This window comes from Microcebus murinus, chromosome 14 (assembly GCF_040939455.1).
Source record: "Microcebus murinus isolate Inina chromosome 14, M.murinus_Inina_mat1.0, whole genome shotgun sequence".
Taxonomy (NCBI): domain Eukaryota; kingdom Metazoa; phylum Chordata; class Mammalia; order Primates; family Cheirogaleidae; genus Microcebus; species Microcebus murinus.
Genome location: NC_134117.1, coordinates 76,696,718 through 76,713,378, shown reverse-complemented (window position 1 = coordinate 76,713,378; position 16,661 = coordinate 76,696,718). Strand labels below are relative to the sequence as shown.

The 16,661-nt window shown below is 36.0% G+C and overlaps 1 protein-coding gene across 1 annotated transcript in view; it reads right to left on the bottom strand.

Moving 5' to 3' along the window:
- The window catches only part of LOC105860117 (poly(ADP-ribose) glycohydrolase), a 128,036-nt gene that overhangs the window by 22,037 nt on the left and 89,338 nt on the right, over positions 1 to 16,661 (bottom strand). Inside the window, 2 exon segments of the mRNA XM_012744592.2 lie at positions 5,640 to 5,748; positions 7,449 to 7,527. Coding sequence (XP_012600046.2) covers positions 5,640 to 5,748; positions 7,449 to 7,527 — 188 coding nt within the window.

The following is a 16,661-nucleotide window of genomic DNA, read 5'->3' as shown; positions in this document are numbered from 1 at the left end:
GGTAGATAGCCAGTAGTGGGACTGCCGAATCAAAAGGTAGATTTACATTTAGTTCTTTGAGGAATCTCCACACCATTTTCCACAGTGGCTGTACTAATTTGCAGTCCCACCAGCAGTGTATAAGCATTCCCTTCTCTCTGCATCCACGCCAGCATTTATTGTTTTTGGACTTTTTAATAACAGCCATTCTGACAGGAGTGTTATCTCATTGTAGTTTTAATTTGCATTTCCCTGATGATTAGTGACACTGAGCATTTTTTTATGTTTATTTGCCATTTGTCTATCTTCTTTTAAAAAGCTTCTGTTCATGTCTTTTTTTTTTTTTCTTGAGACAGGGTCTTGGTCCATTGCCCAGGCTAGAGTGTTGTGGGGTCATCCTAGCTCACAGCAACCTCAAACTCCTGGCCTCAGGCAATCCTCCTGCCTCAGCCTCCTGAGTAGCTAGGATTACAGGTGTGCAACACTATGCCTGGCTTATTTTTTCTATTTTTAGTTGCCCAGTTAATTTTTTTTCTATTTTCTGTAGAGACAGCTGGTCTCGAACTCCTGAGCTCAAGCAATCCTCCTGCCTCAGCCTACCAGAGTGTTAGGATTAGTGGTGTGAGTCACCACACCCAGCCTGTTCATGTCTTCTGCTCATTTTTTAATGAGGTTATTTTTTTCTTGCTGATTTGCTTAAGTTCTTTGTAGTTTCTGGTTATTAGCCCTTTATTGGCTGTACAGCTTATGAATATTTTTCTTTCATTCTGTAGGTTGTCTATTTGCTCTGCTGATTGTTTCCTTAGTGCTGCAAAAGCTTTTTAGTTTAATCAAATCCCATTTATTTATTTTTGTTATTTCAGTGATTGCCACTGGGGTCTTAGTCATAAACTCTTTGCCTAGGCTGGTATCTAGAAGAGATTTTTCCTACATTTTCCTCTAGAATTCTTATGGTTTTGTGCCTTACATTTAAGTAAGGCACAAAAATATCTTGAAATAATTTTTGTGAGGAGTAAGAGATGGAGGCCCTGTTTCATTCTTTTGCATGTGGCTATTCAATTTTCCCAGCACCATTTATTGAATAGGGCCTCTTTTCTCCAGTGTACATTGTTGTCTGCTTTGTTGAAGATCAGTGGGCTGTAGGTAGCAGTTTTTATATCTGGGTTCTATGTTCTGTTCCATTGGTCTATGTCTATTTTTGTACCAATACCATGCTGCTTTGGTTCCTATAGCCTTGTAGTATAAAGTCTGGAAATGTGAAGCCTCCAAATTTGTTCTTTTTGCTTAAGATTGTTTTGGCTATTTGGACTTTTTTCTGGTTCCAAATGAAGTGTAGAATTATTTTTTCTAGGTCTGTGAAGTATGACATTGGTACTTTGATGGGGATTACACTGAATCTGTAAACCACTTTGGATAGTATAGTCATTTTTTAAAATGTTGATTATGTCAATCCATGAGCATGATATGTTTTTCCATTTATTTGTGTCCTCTGCGATTTCTTTCCTCAGTGTTTCAGTTCTCCTTGTAGAGGTCTTTCACCTCCTTAAGTATATTCCTAAGTATTTTATCTTTTTCTTTATAGCTACTGTGAATGGTACTGAGTCTTTGCCTCTCAGTTTGACTGTTACTGGTATATAGAAATGCTACTGATTTATGTACACTGGTTTTGTATCCTGAGACTTTGTTGAATTTATCAATTCCAGGAGTCTCCTGGTGGAGTCTTTAGGGTTTTCTAGGTTTAAGATCATGTCAATGAAGAGCGATAATTTGACCTCCTCTTTCCCAGTTTGGATACCCTTTCTTTCTTTCTCTTGCCTGACTGTTCTGGCTGGTCTTCCAGCACTCTGTTGAATGCAAGTGGTGGCAGTGGTCACCCTTCTCTTGTGGCAGCTCTTAGGAAGAATGTTCTCAAAATTTCCCCCTTCAGCAGGATGTTAGTTGTGAGTTTGTCATGAATCAGTTTTATAATTTTGAGATATGTTCCTTCTATGCCTAGTTTGTTGAGGGTTTTTATCATGAAAGGGTGCTGATTTTGTCTAATGTTTTCTCTGCATCTATTGAGATGATCATATGGCCTTTGTTTATGTGGGGAATCACATTTATTGATTTGTATATGTTGAACTGTTCTTGTGTCCTAGGATGAAGCCCACTTGGTTGTGGCGGATTCCTTTTTTGATGTGTTGCTAAATTCAGTTTGCTAGTATTTTATTGAGGATTTCTGCATCTATATTCACAAGGGATACTGGTCTGTAGTTTTCTTTTTTTCTTTCCTGGCTTTGGTATCAAGGTGATACTGGCTACATAGAATGAGTTGGCGAGAATTCCCTCCTTCTCTATGTTACGGAATAATTTCTGTAGTGTGGTAACAAATCACTTTTGAGACACTTCCATAAGACAGTGTGCCAGGCATTGACTGACCTGAATGAAATAAAAGTCTTCCTTCTGCTGCCATGTTCTTTAAAGACTCATTCTTTTTATAAAAAGTGTGTCTCATAAGGACACTATTTCTACAAATAAATGTTTTTCAATGTTGCCAATACTTACAACTAACTTAACCTACTCATATATAACAACGATCAACATCATTAAAATTTCCAGTGTCTTTGAGGCTGGCAAACTGAAGGTTAGTGTTATGTAAGTAAATGTAGAGAATGTCAATTGGCTATGGGGAATTTAAAAAAAGATATATTTATGCCCAGAGATGACCTTTTCAAAGATCGTAATTGAGGATAATTTCTACAAGTAAATGATCTAGCTCCCACAGGAAGGTGTATGTGGAAGTACACACTTTATCCATAAAAAAAGGGGGAACTTTTCAAAATGTGTTAATGTATAACATTTTGGTTCTACTTTCCTTTTCATATGTTTCTCTCCAAACGACCTACTGCCTTCTACTATCAACAACTATGTGGTAAATTTACATATACATGTTTGAATAAATAATATCTGATTAAAATTTAAAGATAAATCTTATTGTACTTGATATGCTCTATCATAAAAATCATGAGCTTAGAGACAACTACTTTAAGGCAGGAGTGTAGAACAGTGAAAGCAGGCTTACATTTAAAATGTACCCAATGACTAGTAAAAAATACTCTTCGGCATAGGAAAATCTCCTTTATTCAGGTAAGAGAGAAATTCAGAACTGTCGATATAGCAAAGATCAGTCTTTCCAGATGGCTTCTGTGAGGAATTCTTATTTTTAAATAAATTATATCTGTTGTGTAAGTTCAACTTTGGAAAATAGTGGATTATTCTTCAAACATTTTATGAAATTCATTCGAGAACACTTAAAATTAAAATAATCTAATAAATTATATATATAAGAGGCCAGGCATGGTGGCTCACACCTGTAATCCCAGCAACTTGGAAGGCTGAGGTGGGAGGATTACTTGAGGCTAGGAGTTTGAGACCAGCCTGGGCAATATAACGAGATCTTGTTTCTAAAAAATATAAGAAAAATTAGAGGCCGGGCGCAGTGGCTCACGCCTGTAATCCTAGCACTCTGGGAGGCCGAGGTGGGCAGATTGCTCGAGGTTGGGAGTTGGAAACCAGCCTGAGCAAGAGTGAGACCCCGTCTCTACTATAAATAGAAAGAAATTAATTGGCCAATTAATATATATAGAAAAAATTAGCCAGGCACGGTGGCGCATGCTTGTAGTCCCAGCTACTTGGGAGGCTGAGGCAGTAGGATTGCTTGAGCCCAGGAGTTTCAGGTTGCTGTGAGCTAGGCTGATGCCACAGCACTCACTCTAGCCTGGGCAACAAAGCGAGACTCTGTCTCAAAAAAAAAAAAGAAAAAGAAAAAGAATAATTAGCCAGGTGTGGTGGCACACACCTATAGTCCCAGCTACTTGGAAGGCTAAGGCAGGAGGACCACTTGAGCCCAGGAGTTTGAGGCTGCAGTGAGTTATGATCACTCTATTGCACTCCAGCCTGGGTAACAGAGCGAGACCCTATCTATTAAAATATATATATATATATATTTGCATACATATATACAAAAATATATACATATATAAGCAGATGTTCAAAAATAAATTAGATTCTCAAGCCCTGACTCAGCATTATAAAAGGGATCTATGTAATCAAAACATTTGTACCCCTGTAATATTTTGGAAAAAAAAATTAGATTCTCAAACAGATCAGGGTATAAAATAATATATCTAATTATACTCAAAATATCTATTCCATTGTTTGTAAGTGTAGTCAAAACGTGTCTGGATTATTTGGTTGTTTATACCCAGTCTGCTGTTATTAACAGACATCTTTGTATAGGAACTGGAACATGTATAGCCATGCAAAACCATAAATCTGCTGTCTTAATAAATAATCTCACAGCCAAATTCTACTTGTGGGCCTTTCAACTGGAACTGCCATCTTCTAGTAATTTGCCAAAATGAAAACACAAAGGGAAAGAGGAGAGGCACCTGACAAGTGTCCTCTAGGCCTTTTAGAGAATATGGCATTGTTCCTTTGGTCACATACACGCAAATCTCCAAAAAGGTGATACTGCAGACATCAAAGGAATGGGTACTATTCAAAAGGCATGCCCCACAGATATCACCATGGCAAAACTGGAAGAGTCTACAGTGTTACCCAGCATGCTGCTGGCACTGCTGAGATCAAACAAGGGCAAGATTCTTGCCAAGAAAATTAATGTACACACTGAGCATATTAAACACTGTAAGAGTTGAGACAGCCTCCTGAAATGCGTGAAGAAAACTGATTAGAAAAAGAAGGAAGCCAAGGAGAAAGGTACCTGGATTTAACTGAAGTGCCAGCCTATTTCTCCCAGAGAAGCACACTTCCTGAGAACCACTGGAAAGAGCCTGGGCTGCTGGAATCTACTCCCTATAAATTCATGGCATAATAGGTGTAAAAAAAAAAAGACCTCTGTACTATTTAAAAAAATCCAAACCCTACTCATGGGAGTCAAACAATGGTTTCCAGAATTGGGTCAGTCTTGTGAGAATAATTTGAGAGAAAATCTCAACTATTTTGGTAAGGCACAAAATCTAGAAAACAAAATCAGTACTCTATTGTACAATAGAGTTTATTTATTATGGTTACCAGCAGTGAAAATTTGAACAATAGATATGGTCTGCTTTTATATTTCCGTACCACAATAAAAAAGAAAAAAATGATTATAGTAGACAGCACTAGCTATCACAGAAAAGCATAGATTTCATCATAAATATGTTAAATTACACCAAATCAATAAACAATTAACACAAATCTTGCCTAAAATAGGACAAGAATTAACTTGACTTTTTTGGTTTATCTGTTTAAATCCTGACAGCATACCTTGTAGAGAAAATGTCACTGGGCAGGTCTGGAAAAAAATTTTCAGGGCTCATTCATTTCTATATGGTTTTATAATGATAAGGTTCCAAAGCAGATAAAAGTACTTAATGAGATAAATGCATGTGTAGGGTTTAATATCAAGCAACAGTCTATTTGGCAACCTCAGCTGCTAATCAAACAATTACGAAATGGAAAGTACATCTTGTACAAGCTGACAAGCCATTAAATCAGGACAGCTGTGGGCAGACATACTGACACTGCAAGAATTACCAGAAAGCATTAATTTCAGCATTAATAAAATGGCAGTAAATAGATGACAGCTGCCAGATGAACTAGGAAATAAGGTTACTGGCCTTGTTAAGCTCCCGTCTCATTTTCTCAGGCACAAATTGATCAAGGTGGCGTCTGAAGTGAAGTGCATCAATGGCAACAATCTCAGTGCAGCGCCGCTGCCAGTCGTCCCTGGGAAGAAACAGAAAGGGGAGAAAGATGAGGAATAGGTAAAGTCACTCAAAACTCTCACAGGGGTCAGGATGCCAAGACTTTAGCAGTGTTAAAATAACAAAACAAAGAAACGAATCAGTATCTGCAGGTCTAAGCAAAACAGGAAGAGAGAAAATACTCTTCTATTTTCAGATTCTGAGGCATATATATTGTGTACTGTCAAGGCATTAAGCAGTAAAATGAAAACTTATCAAGAGAGAACAGAATGAAGTACTGTAAGCAGATATATCATTTACAGTGAGTCTCAGAGGTTAAAGGATATCGAAGCAAACAAAAGAAATTGAGTTCTTTGTTTTCCTCTAATACTAAAGACATGGCATTTGTACCTTGACAAGAGCTCATTCCTACTTTGCTTTGAGAGATCTGCTTTAAATCACTGGGGTTGTAACGTCACCATATATTGTCTAGGAAATAATCCCAATCAGCCAAGTGTTACAAAAAATGTGAAATAATTCAGTATAGCATTCTACCTCCTATGCTCAACTGTCATCAATGAGAGACTATTTTTAAAAAGACAAAGACATCAAAGTAGACAATAACATGTTGCCTGTGGAAACAGAAGAACTAGTTGAGATGGTAATTTTGAAAATGGGTAAAATTCCAAATATTTCATCTCTTTCTAAACTTGCATATATTGGTATGCCAAGCAACTTTTTACACTGCAGAATAACAATAGAAACCTTCATGCTTGTTTGCAAATAATTATCAGGAATAAACATCCACATAGATAATTGTTTGTTGCAACCACATATTTTAAACAAAATAAGGATAAAGAAACCAGAGGCTGGACTTGAGACATTACAAAGAATAAGTTTGTGGCACAGATATGTCTACATGGGCAAGAGCTGATTCTTTTTGCCATAATAGCTTTCTTGTTAAAAAACAAACAAAACAAAACAGAACAAAATGAAATACCCCACATGCTTTCAGGTAGCATTTCTGCAAAAATTTACCTCTGGTGAACTACACAATTTAGTGGGGAAGCAAGAATGTCAAGGCATAAAAACATTTCAAGAAGAAACAGGAGACAGCTGCAGCAAAATTCACAGTAGGGCCTGTCATCCACTGGTTTGTTGCATCAGGCCCACTGTCCCACATGGGTTTCCCTCATCTGACTCATTTCACAGAAAAATTAAGGATAATCAATAAGCTGGTCCAGGACTTTAGGCTCTAGCTATTAACAGAACTTATTCTAAATACCACCCCCCCCATTTAAAATGTAGTTAATGGTTTAGGTATATTACATTATTAATTATTTTAAATTGTGGTAAAAAATATATAACATAAAATTAGCCATTTAAACCATTTTTACATGTACAATTCAGTGGCACTCACTACATTCACAATGCTGCTATTCTAAATAATTCTGAACTTGGAAGTTAACCTCCATTGCTCTGCTTTAAATTGGCAAGTTATGTAGGTAAAGAACTATAGAGAACTCTGCCCCTCTTGTCTTTGCTTTAGACTTTTGGTTTTTATATTCTCTCTTTTTCCTTTTGGTATATGGAGATGGTAATACTGTTTTAACTGTCAATGAACCTGTAATACTGAACTTAAAAGAAAGCTCAATTGCTGAAATAAGGGTAGAAGGGATACAGAGTATATCAGGGTCAAGCTCACATTCTTTTGCCTTCAGTCATGCGATTCTAAAGACTCACCTTTCACTCCCATCTTCATGGCTCCGGGCCCAGCGATATGTCTCAGCATAGCCTGTGTATTCACTGTACTGTTCAGTACCTGAAACATATAATCTGTTACTATTAACTTCATACTGCGTGGTAAAAACATTCCACCTAAGATCAACAATAAGGCAAGGATTACTGCCCTCCATCACTTCTATTCAGCACTGTACTAAAGGTTTCCCCAGCCATTACAGTAAGAAAAGAAATAAAGGCATAAAGAGGGTAAAAAATAAGTAAAATTGCCCCTATTTGCAAATGTTAGGATTGTTTATATAGCAAATCCCAACGAATCAATGAAAGAAAGGAAGAGAGAAGAAAAAAAAAAAGGAATAGCTCATAAATTTAGGAAGATCAAAGGTATGTCAGTATATTAGCTAACAATGGGAAAATAAAACTTTAAAAAAATTCATTAACCATAATGTCAAAAAATATCAAATACCCAGGAGTAAAAACAGACATAGAAGACATCACTGAGAAAAAGTAAAAACTTAAATAAATGGAGAGATACTATGCTCTTGGGATAGAAGAATCAATATTGTTACAGTGTTAATTTTTGAAATACAGATTCACAACAATCTTAATAATAATCCCAGCAGACTTTTAAAAATTAATAATTGAGGTGATTTTAAAATTTATATGCAAATGCAAAAAACCTAGAATAGACAAAAAATTTTCGAATAAAGAAGAAAACTGAAGGACTCAACTACGTGAGTTAAATGCCTACTTGGTCTTAACCTAAGGAAAAACCAAGAGCTCAATGGAACTAGAATCCATAAGTAAATACACACTTCTATAGTCAACTGATTTTCAACAGTGGCGCCAGAACAATCCATCAGGGAAAGAATAGTCTTTCCAACAAATATTGCTGGAATAACTAGATATTCATAGGAAAAAAACCCCCACAAACCTCAAGTGCTATCTCACACTACAAATAAAAATAATTTTGAGATGAACAGACATAAACCTAAAAATTATATGATTTCTAGAAAAATATAGAATAGTTTTATGACATTGGTGGTAGGTAAAAATTTCTCAGAGGAAATAAAGAAGCAGAAATCATAAAATTTACAAAACAAAAACTAGAATATCAAAATTAAATACTTCTGGTTATTAAAACACATTTAGGAAAATGCTTAGGTAAGACTAGAAGAAAAATATTAGCAGAACAAGTATCTGACAAAGGACATGTATTCAGAATATCTGAAGAACTCTTATAAGTCAATAATAAAACAACTCAATTTAGAAAAATGAGAAGATTTGAACATAAACTTCACACAGGAAGATACATGACTGCCTAACAACTACATGAAATACATACTGCTCAACTTGATTAGTCACTAGAGAAATGCAAATTAAAACAACAGTGACATACCACTCTATACCCAAAAGAATGGCTAAAATCAAAAAGACTGACAACACTAAATGTTGGTGAGGATGTAGAATAAGCAGAAATCTCATATACTGCTGGTAGAACATTAAAACGGAACAAAAACTTTTGAAAAGAGTTTGGCAATTTCTTATAAAATTAAACATATATCCCACCTTTTAACCTAGAAATTACACTCCTAGGTATTTACCCCTCAAAATTAAAAATGTACGCCAACAAAAACTGTATAGAAGAATGTTCATAGCAGATTTATTCATAATAGTCATAATAGAGTTCAACCAGAGAAACGGAACCAGTAGGAAATACGTATGAAGAGGTTCATGGCAAGGAACCGGCATACACGATTATGGGAACTGACTAGGCAGGTCCAAAGGGCAGGCTAGAACTCTCAGGCATGGGCTGAAGCTGCTGTCCACAGAATGAATTTCTTCTTCAGGGATGTCTCAGCTCTGCTCTTAAGGCCTTTCAACCAACTGAATCAGAAAACTGCTCATTTAATGCAATCAAATTAACTTAGCTTAGTGTGATTAAATTAACCCCTTTATTTAAGGTTGACTGACTGTGGACCTTGATCACATCTACAAAACACTTTCATAGCAACACCTAGATTTGCCAGAACTGACCACATTATACACTAGACATTGTATACTTCAGTGTGCATAAATTTTATTTCAGAAAAAAAAAAAAAAGAAAAAGAAAAGACCTGAAGACAAATAGTGAACCCCACTTAACAGGTTTGCTTTTTGCAGTGACATGGTTTAGTAGTTCTGAAACCACCCTTTGTATATTCTAGGCTTCAGCAAATGAGAAAATAAATTAAGAAGATACCAGAAGCCCCATTTTTCGCTATTGGGAAAGAGATTACCAAATATAGAAAGGGGGAAGACTACAATGTACACTGTGATATTGGATGAGAATGGGAAGTGTCAATATGAAGTCATAGCTGTGTGTGTGAAATATATATATATGTCCTAGTTCAAATCTTGGTTTCTAAAAACTACTCCAACTAAAATCCAGGACTCCTTGGACAAATAGTTGATTTCAGAGCTAGGGCAGGGAATATACAAAATGAGTCTAGAACATCTTTCTGTGCTAAAAAAAGAAGGAAATGCTCAAAGAAGGAAGTGCATTAAAGAATGATGGGCACACGTCAAAAGCACACAATAGCTGACTTGAAGGAGCCCCACTGATCAAATCTGGGACAATTTAGCATCAAACAGATGATAGTAATGGATTATAACCCATTGAATAAAATAAGAATCCATGTATCTATATAAATATTAATAAATAAGTATACACAAATGAGGAAGAAGGGAAAATCCTTCCTTACAGTAGAATGCCAACTACTAAATGTAGAAGGAATGATTGGAGTTAAAAAAATTATTAATGGCTGCTAAAATTAGTAAGTGAAAGTTTGATGATGACAGGATATTCAGTTTCAAAGTATATAAAACACATTAATTACAAAGTGAAAAAGAATAACCTGATGGTGGAGAAACCTGGTGGACCCCACCTTAACCAAGCCATTACACCTATATCATAAATATCGGGAGAAATCATTACCACTTGTCTCCTCAAAAGACATTCTAAGAAAAACACAATATCACTTCAGTGGAATTCCTACCAAAATGAATAAACTGAATCTAATTTGGGAGAAACATTAGGCAAACCCCAAATGAGGGAGATTCTATTAATACAAAGTAAGTGGCTTACAGACTTCAGAAATATCAAGATGAAAAAATATAAGGAAAGACTGAGAAAGTGTTCCTGTTTAAAAAACACATGACAACTAAATGCAAGGTATAAGCCTAGACTGGCTGAAGACGGGGGGAACAAAAGCCACAAAAGACATAATTGAGACAATTGACAAAATTAGAACATAGACTAGTGCGTAGGCAACAGTACTGTATCAATGTTAAATTTCCTGACTTTGATAACTATGCTATGCTCATATAAGAGAATGGCCTAATTCTTAGGAAATATACATCGAAATATTTAGGGGTACATGGGCACAATGTCTCCAATACACTCAAACAGTTCAGAAAAATAACATTGAGAAAGAGTGATGAAGCAAATGGGACAAAAATATAAGCAGGTGAATCTGAGTAAAGATTTTATGGAAGGCCAGGCGCGGTGGCTCACGCCTCTAATCCTAGCACTCTGGGAGGCCGAGGCAGGCAGATTGCTCGAGGTCAGGGGTTCGAAACCAGCCTGAGCAAGAGCAATACCCTGTCTCTACTATAAATAGAAAGAAATTAATTGGCCAATTAATAGATATAGAAAAAATTAGCCGGGCATGGTGGCACATGCCTGTAGTCCCAGCTACTGGGAGGCTGAGGCAGGAGGATTGCTTGAGCCCAGGAGTTTGAGGCTGCTGTGAGCTAGGCTGACGCCACAGCACTCACTCTAGCCTGGGTGACAAAGCGAGACTCTGTCTCAAAAAAAAAAAGAGTATATGGAAATTCTATGTATTATTCTTGTCACTTTTTCTGTAAGTCTGAAATTGCATATACACATATATATGTACATATAAAAACATGTATATAATATAAAGCTATGAAAAATACTCTATTTTTATATATGATTAAAATTTTCCATAATAAAAATTTTAAAGATTTAAACTTAATACTAGAGTTTATAGTCTATTCCTTAGCACACTGCTTCTTACAAATAATTTTTTTTTTTTCTTTTCTTTTTTTTGAGACAGAGTCTCACTTTGTTGTCCAGGCTAGAGTGAGTGCCATGGCGTCAGCCTAGCTCACAGCAACCTCAAACTCCTGGGCTCGAGTGATCCTTCTGCCTCAGCCTCCCGAGTAGCTGGGACTACAGGCATGTGCCACTATGCCCGGCTAATTTTTTATATATATATATCAGTTGGCCAATTAATTTCTTTCTGTTTATAGTAGAGACGGGGTCTCGCTCTTGCTCAGGCTGGTTTTGAACTCCTGACCTTGAGCAATCCGCCCGCCTCGGCCTCCCAAGAGCTAGGATTACAGGCGTGAGCCACAGCGCCCGGCCCAAATAATTTTTTTGAAATTTGAATACTGTGTATTAGATGATATTACTTTTAATTTTTTAATTTTTTTATTTCAGCATATTATGAGGGTACAAGTGTTTAGGTTACTTATACTGCCTTTGCCCCACCCGAGTCAGAGCTTCAAGTGTGTCTATCCTCCAAGAGATGACATTATTGAATTGTTAATTTTCCTAGGTCGATAATTGTTTTGTGGTTTTATAAGAGATTGTCCTATTCTTTTTAATTTAATTTTTAATTATTATGGGTACATAATAGTTGTATATCTTTATAGGGTACTTAAAATAATTTAAATTTATGCTTCAATTCCTATAAATTTACCTAGAATTTTGGGCAAGATCTCCCGCTACAAATCAAGAAAATCAACTGTATTTCCACACAGTGGCAATGAATGATCAGAAACTGAAATTTTTTAAAGAAACCATTTACAATAGTAACAAAAATTATGCAATCAAAAATGTAAAAGAGTGAAAACTATAAAATATTACTGAAAAAGAATTAAAGACCTAAATAAACAGAGAGATACATCTTATTTATGTGTCAATGACTAAATATTGTTAAGATGTTAATTTACCCCCAATAGATCTATAAATTAAAAAGTCTATATTAAAATTCCAGAAAGCTTTTTTGTAAATATTGAAAAACTGATTCTAAAATTCCCCAAAACAATTCTGAAAGACAAAGTCAGAGGAGTCATGCTACCTGATATTAAGAATTATTAAAATGCTACAGTAATCAAAACAGAAAGAATAAAAATAGACTTAAAAAGTTTAAAACTTCTGTTCTTCAAAAGTCACTGTAAAAGAATGAAAATATATGCTAAAATGTCTGAGAAAGGACTTATTATATCCAAAATATATAAAACACTTTTAAAACTCAATAAGAAAAACTAACCAAATTAAAACATGGATATTATATGGTTTCATGGGTACAGCCATGTTAAAACTTAATCTAATTGTATATTTTATATAAACAGTTTAACATATATTAATTATATCTCAATAAAGCTATTTTTAAAAGTGTAATCTAACTCCTTTACTAGATCATCAGCTCCTTAAGGGCAGGGACTATAAATTATTAATATTTATTTCTCCATTAGCATCTTGTAATGCAACAATATAAGCTGAGTAAGCACTTGCAGAATAAACATAATAATGAGCAAAAGACATTTAATTGAGATGACAATAATGAGTCCAGAAATAGTCTGAAGGCACTACATAATTGACAAATACAAAAAATTTACACCTATAGAGACAACAAGGCATGGTAAAAAGAGCATCACATTGAGATCAGGAAACATGAGCAACCTAAAATGAATCTTTACTAGCCAGGTGACGTTAGATAACCAAACCTCACTACACTTCATTACATCATCAACAAATTCAGGGATGTTAATAACTCTTATGTTCTTTACTTCATAGAATTTCTTGGCAAACTAAATAAGACAAGTAAATATCTTTCAAAATCATGAAACAGTCAGTATTGGTGCTTAACTTAGTAAGGGGGTACAGAAACCTAAGATAGATGACTATTTATGTGAGGGTTAAAAATGACCTGGTCTACTGGACTGATTGGAACCAAGATAGCCAGAAACACTCTTCTTGTTTTCTATTTCTGGCCTAACAGTAGAAAGCCTCGTTTTTCCTGTTCATGAGACAAACTACCTATTCTGATTTCTTAACTATAAAAACAAATATCTGTTCTGTCTTTCGCAAAGAAAGTGGTTGAAAAATATAAGATATATTTTTTATTTCAAGTTAGGATCATTTCAGTCTTCTTTCTTGAGATGATTAAGAGTAGATTTAGTTCCTTCAGGTACAGGAAATCAAAAATGCAAATACAAATGCTTTTGTTCTAAACAAATTAAATCCTGGGTTTTCTAAGTAGACACTTTTTAAAATTATGCCACTGTCTCCTTCAAAAAAGGAATAGCTTTAACTCGTTTAAAATTGAAATTTATTAATCAACTATGATGAAAATGCAAAGGTAAACAACAACATAAGACTGACCTTTGTGATAGCTCTTTCTAGGGATGGCCCATAAGACTTCCTGGTCAAAGATAGACCTTTACTAAAGGAAAAAACTAGAAGGAACCCATTAAAATCTTATCAAGAGTTCATGACCCGGCTGGGCACGGTGGCTCACGCCTGTAATCCTAGCACTCTGGGAGGCTGAGGCGGGTGGATTGCTCAAGGTCAGGAGTTCGAAACCAGCCTGAGCAAGAGCGAGACCCCGTCTCTACTATAAATAGAAAGAAATTAATTGGCCAAATAATATATATAGAAAAAATTAGCCAGGCATGGTGGCACATGCCTGTAGTCCCAGCTACTCTGGAGGCTGAGGCAGTAGGAATGCATGAGCCCAGGAGTTTGAGGTTGCTGTGAGCTAGGCTGACACCACGGTACTCACTCTAGCCTGGGCAACAAAGAGAGACTTTATCTCAAAAAAAGAAAAAAAAAAAGAGTTCATGACAACTTTATGAGTTTTTAGATGTAGTAGAGTAAGAAACATTCTTAGTTTCTCTTACTAGGAATAAAAGTTTGTAATGAACACAGGAAAAACTATTTGGAGATTAAAAAATTTCTACTTACCAACGGACCCTTGGCAAGAGGTTTATATGAAAGACATCTATCCAAATTTCATTAGCATCACTCCTACAGTGGTGAGTATGTAGTAATTAGAACACTCTTGCTTTTAATTCTCATGATTAATAAAAATTTAGAAAAGATAAGCACAAGTAAGAAAATGTTTGATTTCCAAACATTTTAGGAAAACTCCCACAGAATCTGGATCTTTCTCAATAAGCCGGCGTCATTTAGCAACTGGGCTGTTTTTGTAGTGATAAGCACTTCTGGCATTGTAATGCTGTAAGTTGACCCCAGTATTATAAGCAATGCTGTCTACTTGTAGTCATTTCTATTAATATCAGCTCAGCTGACACTCAGAAAAGATGTAAGGACTTGTAATGTCTGGGATGATCTGATTCACTAGAGGGCAGGTTTTATGTTAAATATACGAATACTCTGCTCCATGTCTAGGCATCTGCTTTATGTGGTCACCAAACAAACAACAAAACAACCCCCCCCCCCAGAGCCACTTAACTCACTTTGGTATTGAAGTTATTTTTGCTGGATGTTGTAGAGCAGCAGTTCCCAACCTTTTTGGTACCAGGGAATGGTTTCATGGAAGACAATTTTTCCATGGGTGGGTGGGGAGTGGAATTCAGATGGTGATGCCAGCAGCGACATGGCTGCAGAGCTCTGTGGCCTGGTCCCTAACAGACCACGGACTAGTACCAGTCCGTGGTCTGGGGGTTAGGGATGGCAATTATAGAGAAGCAAATGAAAGAACGGAAAAAGGAAAAGAGAAGACTAGAGTTTTAATTTTTTTCCTCAGGCTGGGCGCAGTGGCTCACGCTTGTAATCCTAGCACTCTGGGAGGCCAAGGAGGACGGATCGCTCAAGATCAGGAGTTTGAAACCAGCCTGAGCAAGAGCAAGACCCTGTCTCTACTAAAAATAGAAAGAAATTAATTGGCCAACTAAAAATATATAGAAAAATTATCTGGGCATGGTGGCGCATGCCTGTAGTCCCAGCTATTTGAGAAGCTGAGGCAGAAGGATTGCTTGAGGCCAGGAGTTTGAGGTTGCTGTGAGGTAGGCTGATGCCATGGCACTCTAGCCTAGGCAAAAAGTGAGACTCTGCCTTAAAAACAAACAAACAAAAAAATTCTTTTCCTCTATTCATACTTACTGAAAGGTTTTAACTCATGGCTGCCCCAGGGAGGATCACAGTAAATAGAGGGATAACACTGTCTAGATAAAAGTATTTGCCTGTTTGCATGACCTGTTTCATATTCATTTAAAAGTCTGATACCAACCAGATGTCCCACGATGATGATAAATTTAATTTATTTCCAATTTCTCAAACTCTTCTACAGATTCAGGCAGCACACTCACAGCCATTAGCTCACTGAGCCTGGGTGCATCATTGAAGGAATGGAATTGATCAGGCAGATAGATTGCAGTGCATGGTTAAGAGTCTCCTAAGAAGGGAGATGGCAGACATCCAGACATCAAATAGATGATGAAATGGCCATTTCCATTAAGGGAACATCACATCACAGATATTAATTAGGAGGCACTGCAATAAAGTTAAGTGGATGTGGGAAAAAATGCTGAGTTAAAAGTCACCCCAAATGTCCTTAGCCTGAGGTAATTATAGATCTAAAAGTGAGTCAGGGATCTGCAATTTTCCATTGATTTTACAATGGCTGCAGGTAAGTTAGAGAACTGATGTAAGTCCAAAGTAATCCTTTTTTAGACCAGGAAGACACTATCTTTAAAAAAGAAAATATCCTAATGTTTTTCTTTTAACATTCTTACTTTATTCCTAAGGGAAATGACATCCTTTATCTACAGCAACACTAACAACAGATGACAAGGTACTTACTACTTTCAAGAGAAATGAAGCAAATGAAGTAAATTATCTTTAAGTTTTAATGCCAGTATTTTGCCAAGTTTTTTATTTCAATGATGTATATTCGCCTTAAAAATTGATGGAATATTTTGTTATGAGTCTTCAGTTCAAATCTAGCATAGCTGTTAAATATTAAAAATCTTTTAAAGTATTATTCAATATACTCAAATGACAGAGACAGTCACATTCCAAACCTTCAGAGCTCCCAAATACAGTGTGAGATCAATATTCCAAGCATTTAGTTGCCTAACAATAGATTTATGCCAGGTTATTTTAATTTTTTGTTCTAT